Below are 16731 nucleotides of genomic sequence, written 5' to 3'. Positions count from 1 at the left end.
ATTGAAACTCTTTCTTTAATTTGTTTTCTGTGTGTTTAAGGTATTTTTAAGCTGGTGAGAAGGAATGCTAGGGCAATAAGCTTCCCCATAGGTCTTAGTCCTAGACAAATCTTTTTCTTTGTCTAAGTTGCACTTTAGTTCTGTGAACAGTGATGGAGGGAATTGACTAGCTTGTGTATTTTAGATAACTACATTATGTTCTGCATCTGCAAAAACGCTGCTATTGATTCCATAGTCTCTGCACAGCAGCCCTCTTATTGAAGGAAATGGTACTCAAATTCTATCATAGCACTTCTTTAAAAGATGTTTAAACATAAGAATTCTTCTAATCAGATATTTAAAACGCAGTGAAAAAATGCTGAAATTGCTGGTTTGAGTCTGGTAGAAACTTTCTCATTCTGTAGACTTGCTTTTGCTTAATTGTATTTTTATTTTTCAGAGAGAAGTGTGGGGTTGTATAAATTCTTCTTTGCCAGGTAAGAAATACCAGTTGGCTATTGAATCATGTTGCTTTTTCACCCTCTGTGTGTTTCGATATTGTCTGCCACCTGCACCTATAGATTTCATGATAATTTACCTTCCATTATGCATCTAATATAAACTATGCATCTAATATAAACTATTTCCTCTAGTATATAATTTGCATTTTATTAACAGTTTTCTTTTCCTAGCTAAAAAATATTTAATATGTTTGTATAATTAAACATGTTCTTCTGTGACAGATCCAGGAAATATCAGCATTTCTTTCTTCTCAAGATTTTTTTGGGTTTTTCGGTTTTGTTGCATCTTAGCCTGATCTACAAAATGGTTGATAATTATGACTTTATTCTAGATGCAGCATGATTTGAAGAAAAACTGAGTAATACAGGGAGATTAGGCAAACAATTTAAGTGCAGGGGCTCAGATCATGAACCAAACTTCTTGGTACAGGTGGATTTAGAAAGTGTGACAGGTTGAAGCTGGCCAAATGCCAGTGCACCCACAAGAAATCATTTATTCATTTTCCTCTGCTATAGTTAAGCAGGGGGTGGGGGGAAAGAAACTCATGGGTTGAGATAAGGATTAGGGGGAGACACTAAAGGGCAAAGCAGGCTCAAAACTTTTAAAGGTATAAAGAAAAAAAATATTAATGGAATTAAAAGAGGATAATGAGAACTGATATAAACCTTTAGAACACCTTTCCCCCTTACCCCAGCCTTTTTTCCATCCCACTGACAGTGCAGGGAGACAAAACATGGGATTTTTAGTCAGTTTGTCACTTCTAAAATCTTTCTCCAGTTCAGTTAGGGAGAGGAGTCTCTTTTGCTGTGCCATGGGGTCTTTCCTATGGGAAACAGTTCTCTGTGAACTTTTCCAATGTGATTTTAATTTTAATGGCTAACAGTCCACCAGGAACCTGCTTACAACACGAAGTCCCTCCCATGGCTTGCAGTCTTCCCTTGCAATGTGAAGTCTCTCCCAGGGCTTGCTTCTAGCTTATGGGGTGCAGTTTTTAAGGATGAGCTGTTCTAGTATAAAAGCAAGAGTCCTCTTTCTCTATCTTTGGAAGCAAGGGTTCTCTCTCTCTCTGTTCAAGCCTCTCACCAGATCACAGCTTTCAGCATCCACACACTCCAGCACAAATGCCTTTTTCTCGTGGGCTTTGGGTGAATGCTTTGTGCCCCCCATGCACTTCAGGAATTACAGGGAAACAGTTTGTTGTATTATAGTCCTCATCACAGGTTCTGGAAGAATCTCAGCTCTGATGCTTGAAGCACCTCCTCCTCCCCCTCCCTCCTTTGCCCCAACTTTAGTGTCACCATGTTGTTCTCCTCACGTGTCCTCACTTTTTCATTTTTTCTAACTCAGGAGAGAATTGGTGTTTGTAGGTTCATTTGTTCCCAAGTTCTATTAATTGAAAAGATTTTTTTATAGAGTTCTGCAGCGCTGAAAAGTTGATTTCATCCAGGCTTTGCACAGCTTTGCTTGCTGTCCCTCTCACTGTTGGTCATATGGTCCAGGCTGCACAGGTGCTTGTGGCACTGGGATGCCGCCCCGGCAGCAGGATCTTCACAGCTGCACTGGGAAGGGGCCTGGCCCGACCCTGCCGGGAAGGGGCTTGGCCACCCCTCCAAGGGCAGAAAGAGAGCTTCTCATGGTTTCTTCTTTCTTAAAATTGTAATCATAGAGGCATTACTAGCGTCTCTAATTGGCTTAGCAGTGTGCCAATTCTCAGAGCCAGCCAGTAGTTGGTTGTGCCAGGCTCAGGGGAAGCTGCTAGTGGCTCCCCACAGAGAATTACTTCCGTGGCTGACTCTTTTGCTCCTCATCAATTAATGCAAAACCAGCGTAGAAAGTGAAAGCATAAATCACAAGATAAGGCTGTAATGTTAAAAGGAGAGGTTAAAAATACAGGAAATCAGACTTAACTAGTCCGGTGTATCATGTGTAATTTCTAAAAGACTTTGAAATTACAGAATTAAAGTGCTTTGAAATTAGAATGCTATAGTTGAAAAAGTGGGAGTGAGGAAAGAGGAGGCTGTAACAGTTTTACAGCATCTGCTCAGATTCCTCCTCTCCTTCTTGTCCCCCCACCAGGCCTGCAAGGCAAACTGTTGATTCCAGTGCTTGTAAACAGACTTTCTGTCTTGTTGGTTAGAAACCTGTGTGCAGTTACTCAGCTTCCATTCTCTTGGAGTCACAGAGACACTGCAGGAAGGCTCCCACAGCAGGTGTGCTGTGAGGAACAGGTGCAGGAAGGTGAGGAGCAGGAGTTGCCCTTTATGTGAGAGTGTTAACTGGATTGCATGGAGCTCTGCCTGGAATGGATGCTGAGCCAGCTGAGAACAGCCTGTGGGCACTGGAGTGCATTGTACTGAGAGCCCAACATGGGTGATGATGTGGGTGTCTGTTGTACACTGCCTTATCAGGCTGAAGTAGTAAATGAGGTCTTCTTTCTACAGCTAGAAGAAGTCTTGTGTTCACAGGACTGGTGTTCAGGGGCAACTTTAATCACCCTGGTACCTTTTGAAGAGAAAACACATGAGGGTACAGGCAGTCTACTTGGAAGAATCCCATGGCTGTGGACCTGGAGAAAAGGAGGGTCCAAGAGATTTCAAGGATCACCTTATCCAAGCTCCTGCTTAATGCCTGGTGGGGTTAGAAAAGCTAGAGCATACCAGGAGTTGATCCTGATGAATTATATGATGGGCAGCCAGAAAGCTTCTTGAGCTACATCAGCAGAAAAGGAAGACTGGTGAAAATGAGAGCCTGCTGCTGAATGAGGCAGGAAACCTGGTGACAAATGACACTGAATAGCCTGTGGTCTTCTTTGCCTCAGTCTTTTCTGGTAAGATGAACCTGCAGGAATGCCAGGTCCCTGAGATCAGTTGTAAAGTCCAGAGCAAGGCTTGCACTTGTTGGAGGAGGATTGGGTTAGGTATTGAGAGGGGATGCTGAGGACTGTGAAGAAGAAGGGAAGAAGGCAAGTTCACTCCTGCCTGTAGAAAGGTCCGGGAGGACCTGAGGAACTCTAGGCTTGGGCAGTTTCACCTCAGACCCTGGGAAGATAAGGGAGCGGATCTTCTGCAAACAATTTCCAGACACACTGAGAACAAGAAGGTGATAGTTTATAGTCAGCATGGGTATGTGAAGGTTATTCTGTGCTAAACCAACCTGATAACCCTCTGTGATGAGATGACTGCCTTTTTTGATGAGTGGAAAGCAGTGCATATTGTCTATCTCGACTTCAGTAAGGATTTTGTCACTATTTTTTATGACTTGCTTATAGACAAACTGATGAAGTGTGAGGTGGATAAGTGAGCAGTGGAGGTGAAGTGAAAACTGCGCAAATTGCTGTGCCAGAAGGTTTGATCATCATCACAGAGTGCAGCTGTAGGCCAGTATTCCAAGGGTTCATGCTGGGTCTAATCCTATTTAACATCTTTGTTAATGATGGGACAGAGTTCACCCTCAGTGTATTTGCCAGCGATGCAAAAGTGAAAGGAGAGGTTGCTAGGCTAGATGGTTTTGGTGCCATTCATGAGGATATTGATTAACGAAAGGAATAGGCAGACAGGAACCTCATGAAATTGCAGAAGAGGAAATGCAAAGTCCTGCACCTGGCAAAGGCCCCATGCTCCACAGTGCACAGGAGGCTGGCCAGGTGGAAAGCAGCTTGGTAGAAATGTACCTGGGAATCCTGGTGACCAGCAAGTTTAACATGATCGCAATGTGCCCTTGTAACAAAGAAGACCAAACAGCATCCAGACTGCATCAGTGAAAATGTTGCTGGCAGATCAAGGGAGCTGATCCTTCCCCTCTTCCCAGAATTGGTGAGACTACATCAGGGATACTGTATCCAGTTCTGAGCATTTTGGACAAGAAAACTATGAACACTCTGGAGTAAGTGCAGCAAAGACCCACTGTAAGGTGATTAAGGAGCTGGAACATATATGAGGCAGGCTGGAAGTTTGTGTTAGGCAACTTGATGGTTTGTTATAGCTCAGGAATCTGTATTGTACAGATGAACTTGATGAATTATCATAACTGTTGACTCCGGTCAATTAATTGCGCGCTGAAGGTGTATTTTCATCTAGAAATGCACACAATTGCCTTGATGACAAAATTAATTTACAAGTTACTGTATTAATATTGAAGTTCAATGTTTCTTGAGAGCATGACATCAGTTTATTCACAAGCTTGTCTGCTAGTTGGATATAACCTGGAGAGAGGGCCACTTGCCAAGAAAATATTAACAACAGCTGAAAATTATCAGCCTTCTTAATTTGGCATGTATTTGTAGCTTGCTTCATTTTTTTATCACTGTTTAGTTTAGTTCCAGTATGTCTGAAACCACAGGCCCTGTACTGCACAAAATAAGGATGCCTGATTACTCAGTTGTGGCTTCTCAGTGGTGACTCTGCCCCTGAAGCTGTCCAGCTGTATTTGCCATGTGTTTCTCCTGGATACAGCTAGTTATTGCAACAGACATTTTTGGAAATCTTTTTTTCATATTGCACATGATTTTTCTTTGATTTTTTTAGATTGCTTATGCCTTGTGTTATCAATCCTACCAATAAATGTTCTGCCAAACATTACTGTTCTGATTGAAAGGAATCACCACATAGGCATTTATGCAGAAATGACTGATGTGTTATTTTATACCTGAAACAGAGCATAGGGAGTGGCTGATTTGGCAATTAACTGTACATATGTAGTGAAACCTGAATTCCAGATTCTAGAACACTGATTGCAGGCTACTGATGTGTGCACAACAGTGGTCTCTTCGACACTGGCAAAGATGTTCAACCTCTGATAAACTAATTCTGCACCACAGTTGTGGAAGTGAAAGGTGAGCTGTACTTTCAGTTGTTGGTGACTTTCACAGCTGCTTTGCACTAGTGTGAATTGGAAGCCTGAGGCAGTACTCTGAATAGATGTCAAAAGGATTTTGAGAGTCTCCAGAAGGACCTATGGATCACTGGCCTGTAGTGCCTGCAGGAGGTCTGAACCATTCAGTTGGACAAAATAACAGAATACAGGCTATGCCCAGAAGCTGTAGTGCACCTTTGGCTCGCTACTCCACCCACCTGCTGAGCAATTACTTGTTACCACCTGCTGCTACCTTCCTTGTGTCAAGCATTAAGCTTTTAACTTTTATATAATGCAAATATTTTAATTCGCATTTTAATAACTATTACGCATATTTTAATTTCCATAGGGAATGTGTTCATTTTGCTTTGTGAAGATTTTGCTCCTCCTTTATAAATTTGCCATTAGTGCATTTTCTTAATTTACCCATTGGAATGAGCGTCATGAAAGACAGATGCTGCCAAGACTTTCTATGCCACCTGTGTTTGTAAAGCGGACCAAGTGTTTTAAAGGCAACCTTCTTCAGGATAAATACCAGTTGGCCATTGTTTTCCATTGATTGCAATTATTTTTTATTACTTTTTTCCAAGTGTTTTCTTAGCATTTAAATTTAAGATCTTACACCTAGCTCTTTCACTTCCCTTTTTTAAAGTTGGATGTCCTGTGTGGCTCTTCTAAATAGGCATTTCCACTAGGCTTAAGAGCATTTTTTAAAATTAAGTTGTTGATTCTTCTGCTTTCTGCTTTTTTATTTCTGCATAAAGAATATAATTTATGTATGTAATAAAGTACTGCTTTATTTTTTAAATATTTGTAACAAAAATGAGTGGTTCATTTGTGTTAATTAATTCTACCTCTTGTCCTAAGAAAAGAATGTAACAAGTTTGTCAGAGCTGCTGGGCAACTGCATGGATCAAACCTTCCCTTTATTTCTGTCTTTAAAGTTACATGAGAAAAAGATACAGGAATACATTCTTTTATTTTATTTCTGGTGTTTGGAAAACATTAGAAAATCTGTATTTATTATTAAATTAAGAGGATGAAACAACTTCTGGCAGCAATTTGCTTCTTACTGTATTTCAATGTAATTTTATGGTAAGGATGAGGATAATGCAAACAGTGAAATAAATGGATTAAGAGAGACAGGGAGATGGGAAACTTCTATTGGAGATAGTTCTGGCTATGAAACCATGTTGCTGGGGAGATAAATGACAGAGGAAATGTTGTGGATTAACCCTAGTAGGCTGCTAATTGCCACACAGTGTTTGCTCATTCTCCCATCAGTGGGAGGGAGGGGAGAATCAGAGGGCAGCAGTGAGAAAACCCAGGGCTTGGGAAAAAGACAGTTTATAATTTAAAAATGGAAGGGAAAACAAGAAAGAAAGGTGGAGAAAACCCAAACCCAAGAAAAAACAAATGATGTAAAAGAAAATAATTGCTCACCACCAACCTATGCCCAGCCAGTCACCAAGCAGGGCCAGCCCCTGCCATCCTCAACCCCCAGCTTTTATGGCTGAGCATGGTGCCATGTGGTATGGAATGTCACTGGGGTCAGCTGTCCTGGCAGTGTCCTCTCCCGACCTCTTGGGCACTGCGGGCTTACTTGTGAGTCCCTATGGAAAAAAGCCCTGGATGCTGCCTGTGTTTGCAGTAACATCCCTGTGGTATCAACACTGTTTTAATCAGAAGTCCAAAACTTGGACTTCTGCGAAAAACCCATGCCAGCTCAGTTGAAGAGCTTTAACTGCATCCAGACCAAAAATGCCACAGGAAGTTTGGAGAAAGAACATGGAACATTTTTTGCATTGGTAAAGTTGGTAGAGAAATGTGCTGTTGAAACAAACAACAGGATGTATCTGTAAGAGATGATGTTCTCAGTTTTAATGAGATTTTTCCTGATTTTTTTCTTGTTTTATATTTCAAATTAGATAGATTATTAAAATCAAGTGTTTCCATTGAACATATAAAGCAGTTTACATAAAGCATCTTTAACCTCCATGTATGGAAGATTCTTCATTGATTGCTAGTTTTGGCATTTATGAAAACACAGACTTGTGTTTTTTGCTTCAAGTTTGTTGATTTGGAATTCCAGTAAAAATATAATCTGTACACAGGCTTCTTGAATGAGAACAGGATTATCGAATTTGAAAAGTAGAGGGAAGGGAAAATGGTGGCATAGTTTCTCTTTCTACTCTAATAAGTCTGTCATCTTATTTCCCAAGGAGTTTTGAAGAAGTCTGATGGATGGGTTGGTTTAGGCTGCTGTGAGCTGGCTATTGCTGTGGAGTGCCGGCAAGTGTGTAAGCAGGTAAGGCTTTCACCCTGCTGACTGAATCCAGACTGATTCTGCAGCTCTCTTTGGTTATGCTAAACTTAATTTTGACTTTCTTTGTCACAGTCTCTACATGAAAGTTGTTATATTAAAATAGTGTTTAGTGAAAGGCAACATGTGGCTGATCCTAAGCTTTTCTTTTTGTAGTGTCCTGTTTACTGATACAACATTGTGGTTACAGCCCCAAACAGATTTTTATGCCTCTTCAAAGAGGTTTTTGTTCGTCAAATGGAAGAAAGAGGTTTTTTGGTGTTAATAGAGCCAGTGTTGTTGTCAAGTAACACTTTGAAGCATAATTCATAAATTTAGCAATGACCTTTTTATTTAAAATCTGTGAAGCATTTTGTGATTTTTTCCCCCTAAATATGCATTTGTGGCTTTAAAAACATCTTCAAAATCTAGGAGCATTTTTGTGTTTATAATCATCATCATTGTAATTCATTTGTGGAGCACAGATGTACTTAATATTCATATTTGTGAATATTACCTGTGTAGTCTTAATCTTAGCCAAGCAGCCTACTGCAAACTGCTGTCATAATAAAAAAAAAAATTCTGCTTTCACTCAAAAACACAGAGTTTAAACTATGTGGCAAGAGATGAGCAGTGAGTGCAGAGTAGTGTGGGAGAGAGATGAAGAGTGAGTAAACAAGCTGGGTACCTTTGATCTTCAGAAAAGAAATGTGTGTTTATTCTCAAATGCATTTTTAGCCATGTTTTCAAGTATGTCTTAATGCTTAAATGTCTTCTAGACCTGATAAAGACATTTCTGTTTATTGTAATTTTACTAAATTCTAATAATTTAATCTTATGATTGTTACATCATTTCTCATTATTCTCTAAATCAGGTATTGTATTGTTTGATTGCTGACTGTTGTTTCAGAATCTTAGCTATATTTTGTACTTCAGCAGGCTCTGGTTAAAACATTTCCTATTTTTTAAATTTATACTAAAATCTAAATACCTTGAAACTTGAGGGGATTTTGGAATCATTTTGAAGGCAGTGATGTAATAGCTCTGAGGTCAGACTTTACCCAAATGTTTTAAATTACTGGAGGGGGAAGTAATATGTTAGTAGTTATTATAGTTTTGAATGTCTGTCATATGAAAAAGGAGCACGAGATTTTGTATATAACAAAGGGATCTTCAGTTTGAGGGGAGAATTTCTGCAACTCAGTTTGACAATAGGAACCATAGAACTGAACATACAAGAGGGCGGAGAATGGAAAGCAATGCGCAAGTGATAAATTAGCAGGGAAAAGGGGGAGATCTTTATGCTCAAGCTCTTCCATTTCTTAAATGCTTCCTGTATTTTGCAATCTGGCAAACCTTCCACAAAACCAAAGTTGCTCTGTGTGCTTCCGCTATCAACTAACTTGGTGCAGAAATATGAGGGTTTGCGTTTTCATTAAATGTCATATTAACAGTCATGGTGTCTGCTTTTTTTTCTTTAAGCTTTACATGGATTCTTTAGGTTCTTAAAGGAACATTTTAATCGATCATGAATCCATTGTCATTGCAGTTAATTTAAAAGTAGAACTGTCTTTATTTCATGACTTGATTTTATTTTCTACTACAAATGGAGAAATTTATCTGTCTTTCAGGCTTCAGCAAAAAATGATGTTTTAAAGGTCTGCAGGAAAGAATATGAGGTATGTTTTTATGTACCTGAATATTTCTGAAAAAAAATCGAGTTTTATATCGATAGTTTTATAAGTCCAGTAAAAAATATCCTGTAGAAGAGGGAAAGTTCGGGTTTTTTATAGCTGTATTTCTGAATGTACTCGTTTTCATATGAATGTAAGTTACCTCTCTACACTTCTTATAAAAGTATAATCACCTTCTGTAAAAAAGTTTTGGGTTTTTCAGACTTGCATATATCTAAATTTAAATTAAAAAGTTGCAACTTTCAAATTGGATTCCTGAAAAGTTTATTTCATAGGAGTTTTGATCAAAGTCAGCATTCGTTGCGATCATTCAGTCTGTCAGAAACCTTTCACCTTGGACAGTGAGAGTCAGCTTAAAAGTGACCTAAAGAAATAAACTTAGGAAAGAACAGCCTAAAGTATCCCATCTGAATATAAATAATTTCAAGTGTATAATTTTTTGTAGCATCAGTGAAACAATTGATGCTTGCAGTTATTTTTACTGTTCTGCTCACAAAATTAATCATCAGGATATCTTCAGAAATCTGCCTTTACCCATGTTCTTTTTAACACAGTGTGTAGAAATGCTATTTCTGCAAGGAATCCTTTTCTTTTGATCTTCGTCTTAATTGAAAGCCAGATTCCTCCCATCCCCTTTCATCTCATTTCCTTCTGCCCTAAGTTAGGTAGTCCTGCATCATAAGTTCTGCTTATTATCAACAGTTCAGGATATCAGACAATTTTCCGTTTTCTTAATTTGGGCAGAGGTGGAGCAGCTTTCTTGTTTTTTCCAGGAAGCATTGAATTACTTTTTTAAAATTTATTTTCCCTTTCGTCCTTTTATTTAAACAATCTACAGAGTATTTTCCTCGACTCTTCACTGTGAAAGTTAGCATGGATTGAAGTTGCTGGTTTTCTTAAAAATGTATTTTCATTTTAAGTAGGTCTGTCTCCTTTCATGCTATAATATGCTATACTGTCAACATCTGCAGCTTCTCCTCTATTATGCTGGTCTGTTTCCTTCTTTTTTTCTGGATTTCTGCATTGCTGTAGGAGGTTGGCCAGTATGGGTTGAAGGAGAACGGGAGAGGAAAGGTAAGAGAATAAAGAATGACTTCAAAATGGTCATAGTCATCTTATTTACTTTTCCAGTTTTTATCTGGAATTTTAAAAACTGGATCTCTCACTCTTAATCAAGAGTGATCTTGCTGTTATTGTACAGAAAACCTTAATGCTTGCTATCTGTGCAAGACTAAAAGAGAAGGAGAGGGAGAAAAATCGTAATAGAGGGAATCAGTCTTCTGATTAAAGAAGGAAAGAACTTTTTTTAATGAGGACAAGGTGTAGTAGATACAAATAGTGTGTCAGGGGCAGAAATTAAGTATCTGATGTGCTAGATCTTCAGTTATGATAGAATTTTGTATGACAATGATTTTTCATATATATCCAGGCTTACAGGTGCTCATGGAAAATAATCCTCAAAATGCCCTTAAGAGACTCATTGGTTGCATAAAATTCAAGGAAGATATGCCTAAGATTAAAGATTCCAAATAAAACTTTTGGAGGGAACCAGCAGTTTCCCACACCCTGTCATTATTTTTCATTTTAAAAAAGTAAAAAATCTTGCTGCTTTTTTGTATGAGTCCTGTTCCCTCTGTAGTCTGTGAGTAGCTTCTGTGTCCTGTACTGTACTTTGCATTTAGTGGAGTTGGCTGGGGAAACACTCAGCTGGGGAAGGAGTGGCTACTTCAAACTGAAAGAGGTGACATGAGATCAGAAACTGAATGTAAATCACATAAATACTGTGTTTGGTTTTGAGTTTAAGAATTCATACTTTGCCAAAAATGAGGATCCAATTAGAAAATTAGTTTGCAGTATATATCATAGTGCAAAATTAGTTTGCGGTATAGATCATAGAATTCTCAAGTCTACTGCTGAGGTATTTAATAATTAAGTACATTACATAAAAGTAAAAACTAGATGAATTAATGATGTAAAATATAATTCCCTTTTTTGTAAACACTCTCATAGCTTACCAGCCTTCTTAGTTTACTTAGCTTGCTCACATACGGATTTCCCAGAGAATTTTCACACGCTGCTTATAATAAGTGAGTAGTACACTTTGGTAATCTTTTGACATTAAGGCAGCAACTTTGTGAGTTACTCTTCAGCCTCCCCCTAAGTCAGTGAGGGTGAAGAAGGAAGTAAATCTTCAGGGGTAGGGCATAGACTTCAGAGCAATGAAAAAAAGCCAAACTCCATGCAGGAGGTGTCACCAAGTTTGAAGTCATTAAGGGGAGTCTCAGGTTGTGCAGTAACAGAATCACTTGAGCGTTGATGTGCCAGCTTTTCACAAGATTAATAGAAGAAACTTCTTCTGCTGATCATATGTTTCTGCATTACTTTTACTGTAACTATTTTAATTTGGAGATTTTACACATTTCAGAAAGGTATTGTGTTGGAATAAGATATTCATTTTTTTATCAGTGTTTTGAAGATGGCATGTCCTGTTAAACAATTTTTATTTTCAAGTAGCACTGCATACAGAAATGAATAAATTTAACAGAACTTGCCCAGTATTTTTGAGTGTTACCAAAAGGTATTTTATTTGCCTTCTTTTGAAGGTTTTATTCTAATAGTCCTTTTTTCCATCTTCTGCTTCTCAGATACTCATTTGGTCGTCTTCATTTTTCCTCTAGTTCTGTGCACCTCAGTTCTTTTATCTTTCACTACTTCCAGCTTTCTGCTATCCTGTTCATGTTCCTCTAAAAAGAAGGTAGGTGATAGTCAAAGGAAGAAGAAAAAAGAAGTGGAGACGGTATGGATTGTATGTAGGATTTTCTGATTTTTGTATTTTTAAAACATTAGAGTAAAGTGGGGGCTAATTTTTTAAAAGACCACATGGAATACATGCTTGGAGGAGCAACTTAAAATACTTCAATAATCTTAAAATAAGCTGTAAAAGCTTTACTACTGTGTTTAAGATCCCTTTTCTTTCTTCTGTGCATTGGAAGGGTAGCACTAAAGTTTCCATTAGGTTGCAGCTCTTGAGTCTGTGCACTGCATATTGTGCGTTCACCTCTCTGAATATTAAGAACTCCAGTTTTTACTTCAAGACATTCAAACCTCTCTAGTTAATTGGCACTGTGAGAGCTTTACCGCAGTTGAGCACTACTAACATCTCCCAAGCACTTGAAATGCAACTGGAAATGTCACCACTTATTAGCCTCTGCTCTTAAAACTAGTTTTGATGCACAGTAGTGAACGCTTTTGGTGTCCGTGGACTATTGAAAGATAGTTTTGCTATCACAGATTTGAGCACTCTTTAGCCTAATCTCACTTTGGTATTTTACAGTTTTTAAACACAGAAACCTAAAATGCAGTGCCTACAGCTTCAAATGCTTTAATGGGTATTCAGAAAAGTATTCACTCTGCTACGGTATTGGTTTGGTTTTTTCTTCTAGGGTTATATGATCCTTCTTTTTGCTGAGATGTTAGTGAATGCTGGCTATTAATTACCCCTGCTGAAAAATGCAGTCATCAGTTTTTAGCTCCTATCTAATTGTGTGGATTACTCCAAGACAATAGATAATAACTCAAGGTACTGTTTAGGACATTGTTTAGCTAAAGGTTCCTAAACCATTTTAATGAACTCCTAAGGCACAGGACTGTGTGTGGCCTCTGGAATTACTGCTTAATGAATTCAGGATGGACTCTGACCATACACTACACATGGTAGATAATGTTATTGTCATCTGCTGGTGCTTTTTGTCTCTATTCTCTGCTGTTCAGAGAAGGTTGATAGAACACTCAATGATCTTGCCAAAATTTCAGTTCCAGTAATTTGTACTACCTCACTGTGCAAGTGTTCTCAATTCTTTACTGGTTTACATAATAGAGGAAAATCTTGACCTTACTTGTTTATTACTGCAAGTTTTTAAAGTTCTTAATAGGTGTTCACCATCATTTGACACTTCAGCTGATTCCACTAAACCTTAGTATGTTGCCTTCTGACTTTTCTCTCAATAAATTCAAATATTAAATGAAGTCAAGGAGAAATCAAGAGGATTTTCTGTGCTTAACTGAAGCATTTTACTATTGTATTTGTTACTGTAGGTAATACTTATAAATTAAGGTGGCCTTAATTGGATAGGATCTAAATTCAAATATTTGTCATGGTTAGGTTGCCCAAGACAATAGTACTAAATTTATTTTTGTGAAAGTTAGTAGAATATAGATATCATGGTAATTTTTAGGGAGGAAAATATTTTTTGTGGGTTTTTTGCAAAATCTTCCTTATTTCTGATGTGAAACAACAGCTTCACTGTTGCTTTTCATTCAAGATGCAAGAGGCAGCCATTTAGAAAAAAGGTGCTTATAATATGGACTTACAGAAGCCCTCTTCATGCCTCACAATGCAGAGGAATTCTTCCTTCAGCAAAATGTTCTGCTCTGTTTGTGTGGGATGCATGCATTTTTGGGTTTTGAGCCGTTACCTGCAGCTGATGAGCTCCAAAAAGAGCGAAACCAGTTAGGTCCTGCAGTACTGGCTAAAATCTTCCTTCAGGGGGATTCTGGTGAGGAAGTCTGAAAAATGTTCTCTGCTGCATAAACCTCAATAGCCTTTTTCGATTTCCATAACACCAAAAAGAAACCTTTGAGAGTCTTTGCTTTAAGGTGTATGTGGTTGTGTTGCCACCTGCTGTTTTCCACTCCTCCTGCTTGTATCTCACTGGCTTTAATCACCAGGCTTGGAAACACCTGGCTTTAATAAAAGAGAAGTCTGAAAGATGGGGCTTGTGCACAAGTAAAATAAATCATTGTATTTGTGGTTCAGAAATTTTGATATTGCCATCTTTGTTCACTTAATTTAGTATTCAACACAAGTTAAAAAAGGAGCATCAGACTGTGTGTGTACACAGTATTGTCTTTGTACCATCATTCTCCCAAATCTTGATGACTTAATCATTCTTTTAAAGAGAACATACTTTTCTCCTCTTTTGGTTTTTGTGTTCGTTGGCTGGTTTGGTTTTGTTTTTCGTTACCTATATCTATCTTTTACCTTTTACTTTGTTTTCTATGTCTTGCTTCACTGCCAGTTCACTCAAAGATTCAGAAGGAACCTTGAGTGGACAGAAAAGCTGGTGACTTCTTAAATATCAGTGCTAATTTAGTAGAGATGGACATGAACCTTGTGTTCTGAAGAGAAGTTGCAGTTAGTAATTCAAATCAGACTGTCTAATACTGTTAACAGCTCTTTTTACAAACAGGTGATTAGACACTAATTCTTTTAAAATATTATCTCATATCTCTGTAGCTATACCCCTCACATGTGTGAGGGGTATATACATACACATAAAATGAACTATTACCAGATCTACCAAAAAAAACAAAGTCAGCACCCTCACTAGCACTGTATTCTGTGATGGCTACAGACACAGTTTTGTGAAATACAGTGAGTTGCTGTAACAACTCAGTGCAGCTGAAGTTCTTCCCATGCCTTCCTGCAACTCCCATTTTTCCACACACATTCTCTACCCCTCCTTGCCTTACTCTCCCTCTGGCATCTGGCAGGTCCTTCTAAAAGAGGGTGTCTAAAAAATGCTTGTTCTATTCTATTCTATTCTAATGTAGTATTATACCTGTTGATATCACTGACTTAAATCCTAGGGGATGAGAAAAATGAGTTTTCATCAGGGTTAGTGAGAAAGATCACATCATGACAAGGTGATGGTGGGGCATACACAAGACTATACAGCTGGGAACAGTGACAAGGTGGAAAAGAGAAGCCAGACCACCTCCTATTAACAGAAATGTGAGGATTATTACAGTGATTCAGCAGTCTGTGGAACTGTAGTTTCAAAATACAGAAAGAAGATTTATTATTAGTTTAGGTTCCTGCCTGTATAAAATTGGTCTGTGAAATAGCTATGAGAAGATAATTTTGTCTCAATTTGAGCCCTTCTTTAGAGGAGGAATATTAGTAGATATCACAATCTTCTCAACATTCTCCTTTCTTTTGTGTCCTTTGAGCAGGACAAGTGACACTATTATTCATGAACTGCTTTACAATCACTTTTTTGTATCATTCAACTTCTAAATAATGTGACTATTTTTATCTGAGTTTATTGCAGCATTAGAGTATGATTCTAAGTATTGTTTGTCAAGTACTTGGTATAACCATGGCAGACAGACTTTAGACTTTCCAGCAGCCTCTGCTGTCCCAGTGCATTAATTTATAAAGTTACAGTGTTCATGCTGCCTGGCTGGTTTTGTGTGCCACCTTCCAGTGCTCCATGCAGGGTGGCTCTGGAGAAGTCAAAGTTCAGCAGCTGCTGAGGACAGTCAGTTTAGGGGCAGAGTGTTGTTGTGTGTGGCAGGTCCCAAAGAAACCAGGATGGCCACATGGAAACAGGGCCTTTGTGGTAACCTGTGCCTGGCATCCACAGTAAAGGATGTATGGTGCTACAAAAATGTCATGAGCCTTTAGGCAGCAGTATAAATCTGTTCTTTACAGATGTAGGATGGTGACCCCATCTCTGTGTTCTTTCTCCATTAATTTTCTTGCCCTTCAGCTGTATTACACAGATGGCTGCGTAACAGGATTTGGTTTGTGTGTAGGAAAGAAGGGAAAATCTAAAGTTAATCAAATGAAAACGTGCTGCTGGGATGAAGAATGTCACTGCAAATTCATCTTAATCTAAGAGAAATAATGTAGTACCCATGCTTTTAGGAGAAAAGATCTGAAATATTGTAGAGGGTATTTTTGGCATGAAAATAAAGTGCCTGAATTGCTACTTTATGAGATTTGGGGCTTTGTTTTATGTAAGGCAGACTTTTCAATTTTTGTGTGAGGTGTACCAATAGATCTATGCCTTTATTTGTTGCTGTTTATGGAAAAATAACTTACACTTTCAAGTTAGATTTTTGTTTATTCTCTTAGAATAGAAGGAATTTGATGCTGCTCATTTCAGTATTGGGACTGACCTGTTTAAAATCTTGTGTTCAGAAGAAAGCAAGTAGAAAATATGAATGAAAAACAATTCCTGCGCACTAAACAATATCTAAGACAAAAGGAAAAATAAAATCAAGTTAATTTCTAACATATTTGTATTTTCATTTGTTTGCAGCAGTACAGATCTGCACAAAAAATAGCCCCAAGATTATTTGGAATACCCACTTCTCTGCAATGCAGTGAATAACTAGTAACTAAGATAGATGAAGAATTTGGTGAATCACTGAGCTTGAAATAGGTCTGCATGTTGAGCTCTTCCTTGTCTTAGAGATAGTAGCACATCTGGTGCTTTCCTGTATTGAAGCAAGACTAATCCCACATGATTTGGGATCAGTCTGATGGTGTTTCTCTTTTCTTCTCTAGATACTCTCTTCTGTGTGAAACACAAA

The 16731-nt window shown here is 38.2% G+C and overlaps 1 protein-coding gene across 2 annotated transcripts in view; it reads left to right on the top strand.

Annotated features, from left to right (window-relative positions):
- Positions 1 to 16731, top strand: part of RECK (reversion inducing cysteine rich protein with kazal motifs) — a 47425-nt gene that overhangs the window by 8012 nt on the left and 22682 nt on the right. Inside the window, exons 4-9 of one of the 2 annotated variants that reach the window (XM_066189885.1) lie at positions 440 to 476; positions 7575 to 7660; positions 9286 to 9333; positions 10381 to 10422; position 10688; positions 12027 to 12103. In XM_066189885.1, coding sequence (XP_066045982.1) covers positions 440 to 476; positions 7575 to 7660; positions 9286 to 9333; positions 10381 to 10422; position 10688; positions 12027 to 12103 — 291 coding nt within the window. The remainder of the gene's footprint in view (positions 1 to 439; positions 477 to 7574; positions 7661 to 9285; positions 9334 to 10380; positions 10423 to 10687; positions 10689 to 12026; positions 12104 to 16731) is intronic. The other variant, XM_066189877.1, reaches the window with a different exon arrangement.

This window comes from Chamaea fasciata, unplaced genomic scaffold, assembly GCF_029207755.1.
Source record: "Chamaea fasciata isolate MVZ Bird 193981 ecotype frontalis unplaced genomic scaffold, bChaFas1.0.hap1 SCAF_1, whole genome shotgun sequence".
Lineage (NCBI taxonomy): Eukaryota > Metazoa > Chordata > Aves > Passeriformes > Sylviidae > Chamaea > Chamaea fasciata.
The sequence above is the reverse complement of the archived record's forward strand: the minus strand, read 5'-3'. Positions and strand labels throughout refer to the sequence as shown.